The sequence below is a fragment of the Hoplias malabaricus genome, chromosome 2 (genome assembly GCF_029633855.1).
Source record: "Hoplias malabaricus isolate fHopMal1 chromosome 2, fHopMal1.hap1, whole genome shotgun sequence".
Classification (NCBI taxonomy): domain Eukaryota; kingdom Metazoa; phylum Chordata; class Actinopteri; order Characiformes; family Erythrinidae; genus Hoplias; species Hoplias malabaricus.
Window position 1 is genome coordinate 31,442,069 of NC_089801.1, and position 19,018 is coordinate 31,461,086.

General features: G+C 41.5%; 1 protein-coding gene across 3 annotated transcripts in view; it reads left to right on the forward strand.

Annotated features, from left to right (window-relative positions):
* dab2ipb (DAB2 interacting protein b) overlaps positions 1-19,018 on the forward strand; it is a 113,103-nt gene that overhangs the window by 87,708 nt on the left and 6,377 nt on the right. For all 3 annotated transcript variants that reach the window (XM_066658559.1, XM_066658566.1, XM_066658569.1), the window contains 8 exons: positions 5,579-5,723; positions 7,271-7,415; positions 7,962-8,198; positions 8,416-8,617; positions 10,437-10,615; positions 11,768-12,644; positions 14,662-14,790; positions 17,736-17,938. In XM_066658559.1, the coding sequence (XP_066514656.1) occupies positions 5,579-5,723; positions 7,271-7,415; positions 7,962-8,198; positions 8,416-8,617; positions 10,437-10,615; positions 11,768-12,644; positions 14,662-14,790; positions 17,736-17,938 (2,117 nt within the window). The remainder of the gene's footprint in view (positions 1-5,578; positions 5,724-7,270; positions 7,416-7,961; positions 8,199-8,415; positions 8,618-10,436; positions 10,616-11,767; positions 12,645-14,661; positions 14,791-17,735; positions 17,939-19,018) is intronic.

Sequence of the window (19,018 nt, forward strand, 5' to 3'; positions counted from 1 at the left end):
ACTTGAAGTGACTTTACAAGACTAAGCCCAGTAAATGCCAGAGTTTGGCTGTGGGGGACTAAAACGGCATCCGGGGAATGACAAAACACAAACACACATACTAGTCTTATCATAAACGCTGTCAATTTGACAACTCACACACATGCCTTTAACCCTGAGGTTATCACAAGAGCTGTGTGAGACAAGGGCACAAGCTCAGTGTCTGACCCAAAGTTTGTGGCCATCCAAAATTTCTTCTGAAACTAAGGGTAATAATAAAGAGTTTCTTCTCCACTTGCTGCAGTAACAGCTTCTACTCTGCTGTGAAGATTTTCTGTGAATGTTTGATGGCAGGTACTGATGATGTTTGACTAGTTTGAATCACAAGCACCATTCCAACTCTTCCCAAATATATTGGATGGAGAGCTGAATTCTGAAGAACGGAGCTGCACTGCTCTACAGATTAATGCTGGGGTCTGAAACTTGGCATCAAGCAGGATGACAACACAGTTCTCAGAGCAGGAAGAATCTTAAAGGAACACTAGGTATTATTTTTACCTTAGAATTACAACTTCAAAATCATTAATAGAGCCCCCGTCGTTGCTACTCTGGGCTCAGCAGTGTAGAAACTGCACTATGTAACCTTTGAAGGAGGGTAGGAACGCTCCCCCCTTGATTTTCGGACAGTGCTGTTAAAGTCAACTATACTCTGCAACCGTAGGAGGAGCCCAGGAGCAAAAATTCCAAATGTCACTTAGTGTTTATTTAAATAGTATGTCGAGACATCTAATGACACATTGCTCGTATCAATTCTACTAGCTGATAAAATGGACACACACAGATGTATATACACACACACACACATTATTGCTTGTGTCTGTCAGATGGCCTTGCCTTTATGAGTTTTCGCTGCCAGGCTCTCCAGCCTCCAGGGAGCTCTATTCACTGGGATTTTTATCCTTTCTTTAATCCTCCCATCCCCTCTTTTATTATCTCTCCTGTGCCTTGTTTATCTCACCCCTTCCCTCTTTGCTGTTTTTAGCCTTCTCTTTCTCCTCTCCTTAGTTTCTCGCTCTTCCTGTTTTACTCTCTCTCCTTTTTTGGTTTGTCTTGCTCTTTCTATCTCTTCTGCTTTATTTTCTTGTTATTGTGTGAGGGTGTGTGTGTCTGATTTTGACTAAGCTATGGGTTAGCTGATTATTTGTGACAGTAGTATGGAATTTTCTTGGCGACTTCTGATTAGTGTCTAGCCTCAGAGCTTATTTTGTATGTGCCTGCATCTGCATAAACAAACAAACAGGTTTTATGCTTCATTTTGGAGAATGACACAGTTCTTGTAAAATCTCCAGATTTCTTGCAGAGAGAATGAAAGAGTCCGTCATCTATGTTTTTCTTGTCATTTCTTCCTTGAAGTCCAGAAATATGAGGTAATATTTTCCATCGTCCCTTTATTTATTAGAATTTAGGTCACCATGCCTAATGCCAAACGTAGGCTCTCCCAGTGGAATCTCCAGAATGATGCAGGTCCATCCTGTTCCACTGGGATGGCTGGAGTGGTGTAAGTGATAGGGCTGTCGCGGTAAAACACTGCGATATTCATTAATTCGTTCATTCATTATCTGTCCGTAGCCTACCCGGAATCATTGGGCGCAAGGCGGGAACACATCGTGGAGGGGCGCCAGTCCTTCAAAGGGTGACTCACACATTCACTCACACCTACGAAAACGTTTGAGTCGCAAATCCACCTACCATCGCATGTTTTTGGACCTTGGAAAGACACAGGAGCATCCAGAGGAAACCTACGCGGACACGGGGAGAACACACCTCCTCTCAGAACTCCTCGCAGACAGTCAAACGGAGTGGGACTTGAACCCACAACCTCCAGGTCCCTGGAGCTCTGTGACGGCTGCACTACCTGCAGCCCATGTGCGATATCACCGTCCCATATTAATATTAATTCGTCCTGATTCTAGTGCCACAATGTCACCTGGAGCTGGCCTGAATTGTGCCTTTTGAGTCACTGTCTGTGATAAGTGGGAGGTGCTCCATTTTCCTTCAACAGTTTTAAAACACAACATATTCCCTACTTGTATGAGTGTGTGAGCATCCCAGCCTCTGAGAGAGCACAAACTGGAGCTCTCATAGTGCCGGTCCTAAGTCTGGATAAATAAGAGGGTTTGACTAAAGGGCATCAGGCATTAAACCTGTGCAAGTCTAATGTTTGGATAGTAACAAGCCACTGTAGAGACCCCTAGGAGGAACAGTTGAAACACAAAGGATAATGAGGTCCTGACAACGATAGTATGTATTGTTTTGTTGAATGCTTTGGTTCCTGAGCTACACCGGAAACTCAGCCCCGGATTGTGTGAGAGGTGGGTAAATAATCACAGAGTAATCATTGCTCAGTTCCACAGTTAGGAATCAAAGTCAAGTGTTCGCACAGATATAGATAGCGCTACTGAGCAAATGGAGCATTGTAACGAATCACAGTGCATAGTGATTAGGGCTCTGCTGTGAGGATGACGGCCAGTCTCAGCTGTTTCTTTTGAGTACCCTGCGCCTTCCGACAACAACACATCTCAAAAAGCTAATCTCAAGTGTCCCCTGATTGTGAGTCTGCATCAAATGATAATTCAATGTTTCCAACAATAATTCAGTATATTTGCAGTTCCATTTTCACACCACACTCAGGACATCCTGGACATACACTGATTCAGTAGGTTTTGTGTGAGTTTATCTTAAAGGTACATATTCTACCCCTCTTTCACAAGGGTCTTAATGAAACATCTGTGATATGATTCTGTGAAACATCTGTGATAATCCAGTCTGTTAATTGGAAGGGGTGTCCACTGTTTGACCATTTAGTTTACACTCAGAGAGCGGGAGCAACTGTCACTCAACTTATCATAAAGCTATTGGATGGATCTAATTATGAAGGATATATATGAACATTAATACATATGTAAAAGCCAGTTCCATTGCTCACTTCTGGTCATACCTACAAATAAATTCCAGCGGCTCAAATGCTAATGAAGTCCTAACATGTTCAGAAAAACGTGGCTTAGTGTTTATTCTTGGGTTATAAGCTCTGAGCTGCTCAAATTCATGTTGGTTTTTATCCTCGGTTTAGGCTGCTGTTTTGTTTGGCTAAGATCTACAGCCGCATGAATAAAAGAAAGTGTCAGTACTGTGCTGGGATCAGTGTAGCTTTTAACATAAAGGGAGTTGGATCTGTGGAGGCAAGGCGGGAGACTGATCCTGGATCAGGGCCTTGTGTTCCAGGATGTAGCTTACAGGCATGTGCTGGGGTTATTTTTATTCCGGCGAGGTTGAATAAGCTGTAGCACAACTAGCTGATTCAGAGAACATTGTCCTTAGCAGAAAGGCAGGAGAAAACACAGCGTTCCAGGCGAAATTAAGCTCAGCGCTCCCTTATTTACATTTGTGCTGTGTCATGAGAGTGGGGGAGAGAGAGCGGGAGAGAGGGAGAGATTGAGCGGTGGAGCGTGAAGGCTGGATAAATGCAACAGAGAAAAGAGATACGAGGGAAGAACATTCTGACAGAAAGGTAGACAGGAGAGAAATCGATTGGTAGGGAAAGAGTCATCATTCCAAGAACAGCGTTCTCCCAGCATTTCTACATAAGAAGCTCAGCCCCTTGGCTATAAGCTCTCTAAAATTTTGCAGGCCAAGTTTCAACTACAAGACCTGGGGGTGCAGCACAAATCACAAATCAGCCAGCCATAAACTTAAGGGTGTGTTTGGACTCAAAAAATCAGTGCAGTTGAAACGTCAGACGTGGTTGACATTTATTTTTAGTGTTTCACTGGAGCTGCAAGACTGACTAGTAATAACCAACCAGTATATTGTTCAAACTGCATAAAAAAATAAATCATCACACTCTGTCTTCAAACCATTTTATAAATGGCAGAAAGTATTAAGTTAATTCCAGATTTTGTATGTTACAACTTTACTTGTGTGTGCTTTAGTACCGCACGTTGTAGCTCTCATGTAGTATCACCTTGTGTAGTTAGTACTGTGAGTTTGAGCCTTCTTGATTTTAGGTGGGCCTTATCATGGACCAGTGTCAGAAAAATCACTGTATTAACAATAATAAAAACAATAAAAAACATAGAGGACACCACTGAAATAGCGTGCACCAGGGCCATGGTAGAAAGGGTTAACTTATTTGTCTGTCATGTGATAAAAATAGCTTTTCGTAGTAGTAGTGTTAGTAGCAGTGTATATAGTTGTTGCTTAGCAGTCAGTTCTCAGTGTAATGATGGTTACATGTTGCTGTCACAAGATTTAGCTCAAGTAAAACCCTCAGTCTCTCAGGTTTTGTGGTCAGAACTGTTTTATAATTTGTTTGTATTACTTAAGCTCCTCCTAGTTCTGCATGCATTAATGGAGGACCAAGTCACCTTAACTTTCCATAAGTATTACCCTTTGTCCTAAGTGAAATAACCCACAGACAGTCCTGCTTTAAACACCCACCAGAACATTCAAAAGTGCTACACCACGGACAGAAACAGACATCCATTGAACTCAGCATCAGAAACTAGACGTGAGTCTTTACAGACTGCCTCTACACCTTTTAAATTAGCTCAGCCCTGCAGGGTATTGGGACAACCTGATTTTGTTCTCTTTTTCTCTCTCTCTATGTGTGTGTGTGAGAGAGAGAGAGAGAGAGAGAGAGAGAGAGAGAGAGAGAGAGAGAGAGAGAGAGAGAGAGAGAGAGAGAGAGAGAGAGAGAGAGAGAGAGAGAGAGAGAGAGAGAAAGAGAGAGAGAGAGAGAGAGAGAGAGAGAGAGAGAAAGAGAGAGAAAAGAGTGCAGGTGCTTGTGCATACCAATGCTCCACTCTGTGTGCATCCTGTACTAATCAGCTCCTGATTGGTTCCCTACTGGTTTGCTATGATTAGACCAGATTTACACATCAGTGCCAAAGCTTTCTTTCTTGCTTTTGTCCTTGCTTCGATGTCAGGGCTGATCGATATATACAAAACATTACATCGCAGTTGCCTTGATGCACATTTCTATTACAGAAGTGTAACTCTGGTTGGTTCTAGAAGTTTCAGTAACAGCTTCTTCTTGGCAGGCCTGAGTGATAGGGCAGTGTGCTTGGGTGACAAGTAAATAATTTGTTCTTTACAGGTAATAATTTCAATTTCAGGAGTGAGAACTGACAAGAAAAATATAAAAGACTTCTTTAAACGCCAGATGTAAACTACTAGTACATTTAACTGTGTCATGTATCTTTACTGTTAAAATAATGTATTATTACCAAGCACCTCTGGCCCTGTGTTTCCCACTAGGCCTGCTGCAGATTTTGAAAGTGTAACATATAGTCTGGGGAAGTTCTCAGCATTCTCTGTGCTGCATACGATATGTTACAAAATTACATCATTATTGTCTTCATAAACTGTGATTTGAAGGTTTGCATAAGCTTTTGAATATAAATATATCAAGCAACAAACATTAAAAGTAAGTTATACGAGTCATTTTTGAAACTTCATGCGTTCAGTTCCAGTTTTCCGATATGCAAATTAGTACTTTGATTCATTCATATTTGTTCAACTTGTTTGTTTGTTTACTCAGGACTTCCTGACTGATCTGATGATGTCTGAGGTGGATCGGTGTGGGGAAAACGAGCATTTGATCTTTCGAGAGAATACACTGGGCACCAAGGCAATTGAGGAGTATCTCAAACTCGTGGGTCAGAAGTATCTGCAGGACGCACTGGGTAAGAGATCGAAAACATTTGTCATATTTTTAAGCTTTGACTTTACGGCATTTGGCAGAAGCTTATATCCAGAAAGGCTTAGAGTGGTGTACTTACCTGATCAGAGAACCAAACCCTGCTCTTGTACATAGAAGACAGCAGTGTTCACCATTTATCTGAACTGAGCTGAATTGCTGGATTCAGATACAATTGTATGCAAAATTGGGGCACACCTGTGAAATTGCACATTGATTTTCTTAGTGTGAATACACTCCTGCAGAAGTTAGTGTATATTGGTGTACACGTATTTAACACAAATGTGTCACACTTTTAAAAGGAGTATCTTGTAGCTTTAAAAGTGTAGTAGTATAATTAATGCAAATATGAGAGAGAGACTGTAGGCAAAGGAATGCCAAATGTGGGTTCATGGGGTACTTTTTTACCTGATGGTCTTTAGAAAGGCCTGAATACGCACACACACACACAGCAGGCCTCTATTAGTTATTGGCACTAGGTCTCAAATAAGCCCTGTATGAATGATTGTATTAGCTAGAGGCCTGAAAATACCTTCATTTTGTATGTGTGTGTGTGTGTGTGCGTGTGTGTGTCTGTGTGTGTGTGTGAGTGTGAGTGTGAAATGTAGTATAGGCAATGCATATTTCTCTGTATAAGTTTGCATTAGGAATATATTTGAGTTATGAACTCAGTGCTGAATAATGTATTCTTGTTTTTCTTAGATTAATGTGAGTTGAGAAACACTGTTACATTATTGAACAGCTCACTCCTTAAGACTGACTGGGTCTCATTGAAAGTGGGTGTGTGTGTGTGTCCTCTGACTGAGAGAGCGTTCCGTGCTTGGTTAATCAAAACAATAGTTGAAAAGGCAAGATCAGGAGGATTTGATAGTAGGGGGTTATACAAGGCAATATCATGTCCTTGTAGGGTGCAGCTAATTTTCTCCTTTTACATACTATAACCCTCATGTAAAATCTTCATACTCCAGACTGTTCTCCTCCTGATATTTATGGCAGTACCAGTTCCAAAAGTCTAATAATAATTCTGATAAGAGATGATATCAGTCAGTATAATGTTAGATCCAAATGGTCAGTTTTTACATCTTTCCTTACTGTTTTATAACATAAATATAACATGGTGAAAGTGTATTAGTCAGGAATTTATAAATTACTCTGTAAATGCAATGAAACTGTGGCTGAAAATGATTTAAATTTCAGAGGATAATAAATGATGTTACAGGTCAATTCAGCACAATATTTGCATAAATATAGATAGAATAAATGGGTAAGTTAGTAGCATATTGAATGTATTTTAGCTTTGTCATATAGTCATGAAGAACATATAATGGCCTTAGCGTTTAAGATGTAAATTCTGTGACGTTATACAAAATATATTTCAGTTTCATCATGATTCATGATCTTTGACTCTTGGAATGATAAAATCCAGTTCAAGACAAAAATAGAAAATCTGAAAAATTTATATTTGCTACTTCATATTTGCAGTGGTTCCGACTACTATTTCTCTTCTCTCTCTCTCTCTCTCTCTCTCTGTAGGGGAGTTTATAAAAGCTTTGTATGAGTCGGATGAAAACTGTGAGGTGGACCCATCAAAATGTGCTCCAAATGACCTTCCCGAGCACCAAAGCAACCTGAAGATGTGCTGTGAGCTGGCCTTCTGTAAAATCATCAACTCTTACTGGTAACTATAGCAACATGCATCATGGTCAGAGTATAAAACCTAGTTACTGTAGGTGCTTTAAAGTAATTAGCAAGTATAATAGTATGTGATAATACTATTATTTTTGTATATATATATGATTCTATAATGTGCAGGTCACATTAGATGAAGAATCAAATTCATTCAAATTAATCTTTGAACAAACCAGTTTATGCTACATGCAGTGTGTCCCAAACATGGGGTACACAGTGTCTGAGAACTGCAGCGACAGGGTGTGAGTTTAACTTGTAGGTGAATTGGTAAATGGAAAAATTGGTAAATCCTTGGTGGAAATTTAGATTTAATTTTGAATTGTCATTGTTCAACATAAACAAAATTGTGTGATTCTTCATAAGGGCAGTGGGAGTGAGCCTGTGGAATGGACCAGCACACTAGTTCACAAGGGTGGGGTTTTTAACCCATTCTTTCTCAGTTCATTAACCTGGTCCCCTGCCTTCAGCCCTGTGCTACCAGGCACTCAGAAATATTGATGACCAAAACTCTTTTCATACCCCTCTGCCTTTACAGCGTTTTCCCACGAGAGCTAAAAGAGGTGTTCGCATCTTGGAGACAGGAGTGTGGTAACCGGGGGCGACCAGATATCAGCGAGCGTTTGATCAGCGCTTCATTGTTCCTGCGGTTCCTGTGTCCAGCCATCATGTCTCCATCTCTATTCAATCTGACCCAGGAGTACCCTGATGACCGCACGGCTCGGACCCTCACACTCATCGCCAAGGTTACGCAGAACCTCGCCAACTTCACGAAGTACGCTGTCATCTCACTCGTTCTTGTATTATTAGACAGGGTTTTTTATTTTAACTTGATTTGTTTGTGCAAGGAATGATTGTTTGTTGGGGTTGTTAGAGTTGAAAGATAAATCATATTTATATCACAGTTTGCAAGAGGATAGTTATCAAAATTAAAGAGGCAGTCTTTAATTAAACTCACACTCACTCACTTGCTCACACATTTACTCACTCAGGTTTGGCAACAAAGAGGAATACATGTCCTTTATGAACCAGTTTCTGGAGCATGAATGGACCAACATGCAGCGCTTCTTGCTGGAGATTTCCAACCCAGAAACCATCTCCAACACAGCCGGGTTCGAGGGGTACATCGACCTTGGTCGCGAACTCTCAACCCTACATTCCTTACTGGCAGAGGTGGTTTCCCAAATGGATCAGGTGAATTGTCTCACACTGCTTTTTCTCTGTGTAGCATGTGTACGCAATGCTAAATCCAACACCACCCTTCATTTCATTTCTAGTAAAAACAGCCCGTAAATAGTTCGTCTTAAAAATTCTTTCTGAGGCAATTAAATGTAAGATTTCCTCTAACCTGATATTCCATATAGGGTATATACTTACCGTATATATATATTGCTTTCTCCGAGACATGTGAACTGCCCTGGACAGCTTAACGTGCTGAGGGAGAGTGCCAGCTGCCCAGATCTGCTACATTGGCTAATAGATATCAACATTGGCTAGCACTGTGCTTGTATAGTAGGGAGAGAGTAATTGTGCTCTTATGGAATCCAGTCCATGGATGGCTGAGGGATCATCGGGGATCGAACCAACCATCACCAAATAATAGGGCTGCGTTTAGCCACCTACTCCGCTCAGGAACCAAGGATGCAGTATTTATTATAGTCCTTAGTCTTGATGCATTTTAAAATAATACAAATATAGCACGCATGGTTTGTATTAATTGTATTAATTATTTTTTGTTTAACTATTATACTTATTTAACTGTTAATTTGCATGACAGTCATACTCTGCTGGCTGTTCTCAAACCTGTCAGAACAAATGTTTCTTGTGTTCATTATAAAAAGAGGATTCAATTATTTAACTTGACATGATTTTCATATTGTTTTGTTGCCTTTGTCACTGCAGTGCACAGCCTTCAGTTCATTATTGCTTTATTAGTGTTTAGGTGGAATTGTCAGTCACCAATATTTCAATTGATTGGTTTGTAAATGTGGGCAATAATAATAATAATCCCTTTAGTTTTTTGTTATTAAATATAGGTCTAGTGCATCCATAGATGTGATGTATATTCTAAAAATATGAAATACCTGAATATGTGTTTCTGTGTACTTGCAAGAGCTTAGCAAAGTTTGAGCTTCTTGAAGCTACTTTTTGACACTAACCCTGGTCCAAAAGAGATTTTCCTAGCTGCACTTAGTGGTGAATTATGAATGGCCTGTTTACATAATCCAAAGGCTCTTTCTCTCACTGGTTTGAGCTATACATGAAAAATCCATTGGTCCCCTGTGGCTATTACTGATTAATAGTTAGATAAAGGACATGACAGCATCAAAGATAGATTCGGACCAGATCCATGGAGCATGCACTGTTGGGGGAGTTGCATGCTAGGTTGAATGGGACAGACGCTAACTGTGATGTTGCCCTCTTCTTCTAAAGCCTTTGGTCTGTTTCAAAGCCAAAACATCCCTGTTCCACAAAGTGCCACAGAACCACACTGATTTATAAGATTAAAGATACAAAGGCAGCCAGACATTTAAAGCTTTTATTTTTTAATACCTTAGAGGAACATGAGTGTCAGAAAGTCTTCATCCTACAATAAAAAAGAAAAAAAAAGAAAAAGAGAATGGGAAGGTGGCTCACCCAGGCTCTAATCAAAGGTTTTAATGACAGAGACAGTACGGACAGTGGGGTTGACACTTCGGGATTTGAGATAGAAATCTGAGAGATATATATTTGGTTTTTTTTTTCTGCTTCCCATGATCTGAGTAGCCCAGTGATGAGATCTTTGCTCTGGGGCTCTAGGACAAATTTTTCTGAAAACACCAGAAGCTTCTTTCTTTGGTCTACAAATGTTCCTTTCCTTAGTAAAAGCATTTTAGCAGCTCCGTATGCTTTCAGACCCATAGTGTTAAGTTGTCTTGTCACAGTGGAAAGTCAGTGATGTGTTTGATGTCCTTTCAAGTGAAAATATAAGTAAAGACTTTTACTTAATGTAACCTTTCACCCTTCTCCTCAGACTGCAGCCTCAAAACTAGGTCCATTACCCAGAATCCTGAGAGATGTCCACACGGCACTGACCAATCCCTCCAGTGTCCCGGTAGCTGCACCTTCTGAGCGCGCTCCTTCACCTCCTGCCCCCAGCTGTAGCATCTCCTCTGGTCTGCATAAAATGGCCATGGACAGTGACCTGTCAGGGTAAGGGCAAGTCTGAACATGCACTTAGCGCTGACATGATCCAGGCAATCCCTAAAACATTCAGTGATGTTGAGGTCTGGATGCCGGGGCACTGTCCACTCTTCTATGAACTCTAGCAGCTTCTTTGATTGATTTTCCTTCTTCTGTGTCTGTTTCTATTTCTCAGTTATTTCCTTGATAGTGACACATCTTTGCTGACCACTCTGTTGATAATGTTATTGTACAGATAACGTTATTGAAACTGAGACTGTTGTTTCCGAGCCTCTGCAAAGATTCACAGCTCTCTTCTGTCACACAATACCAAGAGCTGGCTCCAGTCTAAAACAGACCTTAATCAAGTCAAGGCGACAGGAATAAGATGTTAAACGAGTCTCTCTCTTTCGTTCTCTTGCTCTGTCTTTCTTCCTCAGCAGCCAGACAGCTTTTATTGTCCAACTATAATAAGCCAGACACTGCTAATTTATTTCAGCATAATCTCAGGCCAGACAGAGCCCCTATCTTCTCTCGCTCCTTCTGTCGCTCTCTTTATCTGCCTTTGTCCTCTGTATTTCTGTCCTGTGATTCTCCAATATATTTATCCTCTCTGTACTTCTTTTTGCTCTGTGTGTGTGTGTATATATACGCGCATGTGTGTGAACAACATGCAATTAAATGGCTCTCTTTCACTCTGGTCTTCCATAAATGTTGTGAGGGAATGAGCTGTAAAGCAGATTGGCAGGTGTTTTTAGAAGAGGGCCTGGCTAGATAAGGCAAGGGCACACTCTTTATGGAAGAAAGGCTTAAACACTGATAAGAATAGGACAGTCCGTGTGGATGGAGTGACAAACACGGTTGAGTACAGATGAAGTTTCATGAGTCATTGCCATGAAATCTAGCCTCTGCTTCTTGATCTGGAATGTGCACTGCAAAGTGTTCTATCTTAACTAGTGAGATCATCTGAAATTTGGGCAATATATTAAATTTTCTTCATTATGCTGTAAGAACTTTTATTTTTCAACAGATGTTAATGTAACATGACCATTCCCATTGGACCGTTCCTCGTATAACATGGTTTACAGGGCAGTGGGTATTTTCAAATTGATTTAAAAAAATAACCGACAACAGAGATTGGTTAATTTTTAACTCTCTCCCTTTCATTCCCTTTACTCTCAGCCTAGTAGACTTCACACGGCTCCCATCCCCTACGCCCGAGAACAAGGACCTGTTCTTTGTGACGCGCTCCTCAGGCCTGCAGGGCTCCCCAGCCCGAAGCTCCAGTTACTCCGAGGCTAACGAACCCGAGCTGGGATTAGCCAATGGCAGCAAGAGCCTGTCCATGGTGGATCTGCAGGAAGCCACCAAAGCTCTGGAGCTTGTGCCTGTCCCAGAAGGCCATGGTGAGAAGCACATGGTGGCGTGGAATGCCCGAACACCTCAAGGCAATCTACCGGGAGGTCCCACACTCCACGTGCTGGGACAGAAGCCCACCATCCCAGGAACAGACGGGCTCTCAGGAAGGCCGACCCAACTTCTGGCGCCTTTGTCCTTCCAGAATCCCGTCTATCAAATGGCAGCAGGGTTGCCCCTGTCACCCCGAGCACAAACAGGTGGCGATTCGGGGTCTGAATGCCACAGCTCGGTCAGTTCCCATAGCAACAATGAGGACATGGGAGGGGCCGGAGGAGGGAAGCTTCCTTCCAGTTTCCTGAACCACGAGGAGTTGTCCAGACGCTCAGGAGAGTTCACCCGAAGGCAGCTGTCGCTGACGGAAACGCAACAGTCCGCGTCAAGTCAGCCCCCCGTTCCTCGGCAAAACAGCGCTGGCCCCCAACGACGCATAGATCAGCCCCCTCCGCCTGCACAGACCGCAGCCTCCAGAGGACGAACCCCACCCAACATGCTTAACTCCGCCCCTTACCCACGGCCTTCCAGCGGCAGCGTCATGTCCTCATCGCCCGATTGGCCGGGAAGCGGGGCACGGATTCGCCAGCAGAGCTCCTCCTCCAAAGGGGACAGTCCAGAGACCAAGCAACGGACACAACACAAGCAGGTGAATGTTTTTAACTGGACAGTGCGATTTACTAGTGGGTAACATGGTGGTAATAAACCTTTACCCTTATTTTGTATGTGATCTTTGAATATGCAGCTAGCCCCTGCCACTCTCCACTCACCATTCCTCTACTCCACCCTGTCTTGCAAGTAAATATGATTGTTTTCCTTAGGTTTATAGTGTCAGAAACACTTGTAGTCTGAATCTGCCTGTTTGAGACAGTCTGTGGAATGCTGCATGGACTGGAATGGACCGGCATACTGTCCAGGTTGGGTTCTGTCTTGCTCCCAGTGATTCTGTGTGGGCAAAGCGGTTATAGACAATGAATGAATAAATTAAACACAGCTGGATGTTAATGCATTGCCAGCTCTACACCGTCTTTAAATGGTTATTGGAGGCTAGAACAGATACAAAGCTGCATGGAAGAGCCACAATTGTAGTAGATATTTAGGAACGATAATCCTTGCAGGGTTTTTCTGCCTTTGGTCTCATAGTGTATCCACTAATAGAGCAGCAGGAGATTACAGTGATAGGGATTTAATGAACAACCTGAAAACGTGTGTGTGTGTGTAGCAGAGTGGATAATGACAAGCTACTTTAGATTGTAGAGACAGTGTGTTATCAACCCAGCTCACACACAAGTGCTCTCAGGCACACACACAAACACACGCACACGCGCGCGCACACACACACACACACACACACACACACACATTAGACTGCCACCATAGTTGACCCCTAATGCTTTACAGCTTCCCTCTGCCTCTAATCTCTGTGGAAAATACACATGCATACAAACACACACACAGTCATTAAATAGTTACTAGAGATGACCTCTTATTCTCTATCTCTCTTGTACAAAACAGCTTCTTTCACTGAGAAGCAATGTCAGAGGTCAAGCGATTAGTTACATCCTTTAATCTCTCTTAAGAGAGACATGTTGGCCCAGCAAATAACTGATGTTGTGTTTGTGTGTTTGTGTGTGTGTGTGTGTGTGTATACAGCCTATTTTATAGAACAGTGGGACTCAAAAGTAGGTATTTTATACCTCTTGATCATGCTAACTTATCTTAGATTGTCTATGTGAGAAAAATGAATGTCCTTCAGTCGCAGTGATGTGTTTGTACACCTCTGGTGTATGCTGCTATTTTGTGTAGAAGGTTTGAATAATTGGCTGTAATTATAGTCTGTGTGTTGTTGTGGCATCCTGTTGGTTTCCTTCTGCACATCCACTATAATCATCAGTGTGAGCGGGGCATGATGATTATACTCAGTGGTCAGACAATGAAGGGGACAGCAAGGGCATTTCCTCCCCCCACAATACCTTGCTGTCCTCTCCCAGGATTTGATTGATCGGTCTGAATGATTGATAGAAGCCCCTGGGCAGGACCAGCGTATCTCTCTCTCTCTCTCTCTCTTTCTCTCATATTGACTGTGAGGTTACCAAGGCCATATCTCGATCATATCACTCTGTGTAGATGGAAGTTATCTCATGGCTCACAGAGAGAAAGATTCTATTTTCCACCTCGAAAGATTGAACAGATTGAGAAAAAAATGATTTTTCTTCTTATATCCCTTTGCTCTTCCACTGTACTATCCCTCTCCACATCGTCACGCTAATTCAAATCCCACATGCAGGAGCAATATGGCAGCTTTTGAGCTGATTGGTGTTTTTAAAAGGTGGATTTTTCTCTATAAGTTAAATTATAACTTTCAGTGTAATTCTCCTCTCTTTGCAAGTGACTGGTGTTTATGGAAAATTTATTTTCTACAATTTCAGTGGGTTTCTAGTACAAAACATGCTCATTTAGCCACATTTATTAATGTATTGTTTGCAAGAACGTGTGCCACAAATGGCAGCAGTGCACCACAAGTACATTTAAGTGAGGCTTAATCTTTTGTCTATTTAAAAATGAACGTAATGTTTTGAAAATGTAGGCTGTGGACATGAGTATCTTAGACTGTGGGTGTTTTTATGGCTCCCACATATTCATGCTTGTGTGTGTGTGTCTCACAGGCCCCTTCCCCAGTGATCCCCAGTGCGTTGGACCGTACCGCTGCCTGGCTGATGAACATGAATGTTCCATACTTAGAGCAGGACTCAGAGACAGATCCTCGCAGGGATGAGCACACACTCAATGAAAAGGTAAACAGCTCTCTCTCTCTTTCTCTCTCTCTCACATACACCCACACCTCCTGCTGCATTCGATATATTCCACATACATCGTACACCCATCATTCATATGGCTAGTTATGAATGCAGCACATTTGGCTGGATTCATCCTTACTATCAAATTTATTTATGCAAATAATCACTCACATGATGTTTGAGGTACTTAACATGTTCCAAAATAGGTTGCATCACTTTTTCTTTTAACAACACATAGTAACATCACAGACCCTGACTTTAATTCACATTTGTAACAATCTCTATAAAACTTTGCTTCTCTGGCATGGCACTCACAACACTCATTATCTCCATAAGCAGTCTGAAATGTCGACTTGTTAGATAACAGTACATTTCCTTACTGTACTTAAGTCCTTTTCAGATTACTCCTAGTCTATCTGTTGTTTCAGCGGTACATGCCACAGTGGCAACTCACATTTGTGGATGCTGTAAAAGTATTCCCAAGCTCATGTGGTGATATTTATCACAGAAGAATGCAGAGTTCTTAATGCAGAGGTGTCTGAGGGATAGAAGGCTGCGGGTTTTTAGTAGTAAGGTATCTATTTTAGATTCCTTTTGATGAAGACAGGCACCACTGAGGGTGCAACGGCTATAATATTGCATTTGATCCCTTTGATCACAGATTGAGCGTACAGATGCCTTATCAAGCAGTTACGAAATGGAATGGTCTCCTCTGTGGAGCTGAGTAACACTTTGCAACAACACGAGGGGCCTTGTGTGTCTGCCCAAGATCAAGAGAAAAAAGTACACTGCAGAACAAAGGCTGAACTCATTGTGTCAGAGCTCTGTGTGAGAACATGTTCCTTGTGAAGTCCAGGACTTTTTATGCAGCTGTGAGGAGACAGTTCACCTAGACCTGCTTTTGGAAATCTTTTAATAAATCTGTGGGGTTTTGAAGTCAAGCTGTGGAATTCAAGCCAATGTCTGTCTTTGTTTTTGTCTCTAAGAGACATATAAATATGGGCTGGCTAAAAATATAGAGCCAGGGCTGTATTTAGAAAGTCTGGGGCTCAAGGCCAACACCTCATCAATGTGTGCAGGGCCATCGCTACAGATTAATGATTAGGGGGCTAAGCTTTAACCAGGGGGTCTAGGGGTGATTGCCTCATAGCAGAAGATTTCTTTGACGAGGTTTAGATGAAGCAAAGCCACAAGGAGCTGCTGCCTTTACAAGAAAAAATCAGAAAGAGAACATCCATCTACAGGTAGAAATACAAAACTGAGTTGTGAACAACTTTTAACTCATTAGATACAGTCATAATGTCAGGAAAGAACATAAACATAACTATTATTTTAAATTGTTCATTAATTATGATACGATCTGAAGTAAACCTTATTGGTCTATAAGTCTAAAAGACAGTATTGTCCTCATTATTTTATCATATGTCCTGTCAAAATCTCCCTTATAACAAGGAGACGGTGGACCACAGTTGACCCCATGAGGGCAAAGTTGGAGGTCCACTGGGGTTTGCACAGCGTTTTCAGGTTTTCTGGTTTCTACAACGCCACATTTTAGCACTTTTCCATTCACAATCAAATTTTCTTTTTATTCATTACGTTCTTTTGTTATTCTTAATAAATTCCAACTCATCCCAAAATATTGGACTGTGCACCACAATTCCAGAGAACAGTTCCAGTATTCCACAACCTAGTTTTGTGTTGCTTTATACCCTCCAAACTGACTAAAAACTATGACAATATTTATTGACGACGTATTTGTCCACAACAAAAAGCAGACTAGACATTAAATGAGAATGTGAAAGGCTGATAAATAACCCGTTACTTCTGATTTGAAAGCAGACGATCACAAGGAAATAAAAACAGGAAAATGCTCCCTCCCTTTACTGTTGTCAGGGCAACAATGCTCAAAGAACGATTCTTTGGGAGTTGACTCCTCTTCACTTTAAATTTGACTTAGTGCCATATACTGCCGGGTGTTTTTTTGTGCTGTGTGTAAAATTTTTTCAGAGTTGTCTTAGTGAAGAGAAGTCAACTCACAAAGAATCGTTTTTCTGTTTTAGGTTAAATCTAAAGTCTGGAAAATGATCGTAGATCACTGGACAATTCACATTGTATGAATCATTAGACAAGGGTCCAGAATGTTACGTTAATATCTTTCTGTTCATTTCCCTGTTTCTTTAATCACAGGTTCAGTTATTTTATTGGCACAGCAGCTTATGAAACTTTTATCCCATTCCCGCTCATGCTTGTAATGCCCCCTGGTGGCTATTTCCCTGGTTTGCAGCCCTTAAAACATATTAATGAAAAAAAGAGTGCCTGAAGGTATTGGAGCCATTGCATTTGTCTTATAGTTTAGATGCTGATACTGAGATTTGAAGGTGCCTTTAAGGTAAAATAATACTGTCCAGCTAATATTTACCACCACATATTCATGAGCGTTAACTTCTGAAACAGTAATGCAGAGGCAACGGCTTATCAAACGGCATGTTTTATGGCTGGTGTAAATTATGTAAAATATGTAGAATATGCTTATGTACTTCTCCTGAGATTAGCTACTCTCTATTTCTCTCTCTCTCTCTCTCTCTCTCTCTCTCTCTCTCTTTCTCTCTCTCCCCACCCACTCACTCTCATTTATTCTCCACTCTGTCTTACCACTCCTTTTCTTGCTCATATTCAATATGTATTTCATTTAATCAGTCGCATTTCTCTCTCTCTCTCTCTCTCTCTCTCTCTCTCTCTCTCTCTCTCTCTCACACACACACACACACACACAGAGAAATTGTCCACTCCTAGTTTTTCTCCATATGTTTTAAGTGCTCTTTTGCCTCTCTCCTCCTTTAAGTCTCAGATGTCCTTAAAACTGCATTTATATGAAAAGATTACTAACAAACATCTATTCTCTCTTCCCTCATTTATTCTGCTGCCCTCCTTCTCTCTCTCAGTACCAGGCTGAGATCTGTGTGCTGCAGGAGAAGTTGCGAGCATCCATCCAGAAGCTGGAGGAGTGTGAGATGAGGCTGCAGGGACAGGACAACCAGGCTCAGAAGATGCTGCTGGAGTATCAGACACGTCTGGAGGAGGCAGAGGAGCGATTGCGGCGCCAGCAGGACGACAAAGATCTGCAGATGAAAAGCATCATCAGCAGGTAGGAGACAGAAAGAGACAGGGAGCGAAAAAGCACTCATTATTAGTAAGATTTTGTCTCCCAAAAACACATGCATGCCTAAAGTAGTTATTGGTGATGCACCAAAACTAAAAATCTCTGTCAAACCAAATTCAAAATTCATGACTGAGACTAAAAATATAAAGCTAAAAGAACTAAAATATAAAAGAATACTATTTCACCTTAAATAATGCAGGAGATGCCTAAGCTTCTTAATAGATTAATCATTTTTGGCCAGAAAAACTGAACCACTACCTGAATTTTTCATGCTTCCCTCCTAGTTCTATCTGATGGAGTTGATTCTAACAATCCAAAGGTGAAGCAGTCCAATCCCCACCCTCAAGTCAGTTCATCGTTACAGGCTAATTTGCATGTCGCCAGAATAAAATAAAACAGAGACAGTGGAAATGAAGACTTTGGGAGGTTTGCTGCATTCTGGGAAAAAGCTACTTCTTGCCTGCTGTTGTTTTCCATTAGTGATGACCATCTAACAGCCGGATGGAGGAAAGTTGTCTGGATACATTTGGCTTTTATCTAGTCTCTGCTTTCTGAGGGCTGTCAACTACAGGGAGAGCGCAGACTGCTATTTGAGACAATTATACAATGTCTGAGCAGATAGAGCAGCCTGGCCTTGGTATATCATCACTGTCCAAAACCATGTATCCACCAAATGGTGACTTTACAGAAGGCAAAGAGGTTCTGAGGTTATAATGGATGTCAGTATGAAGAGATTTAATTCCAAATAATTTTGGAGCTCTAACTATTGGTCCATCTGCTGTGAAAAGGGTATGCAGCGTAAAGATCAAAAAGAAAATACATGTTTATTAAAAAAAGGGAGATATGTGGGGGTTTTTTGGGCAGTAATGATATTCAGACTATGCTCTCTCTCTCTCTCTCTCTCTCTCTCTCTCTCTCTCTCTCTCTCTCTCTCTCTCTGTGTGTGTGTGTGTGTGTGTGTGTGTGTAACGAGCAGCTGACATCAGTTCACATGATGTTGACAAAATGCAGTTTTCCCAGACAGTGATGATACTGAGACTAAAATATGTTTCTGTGCTTGTGTTA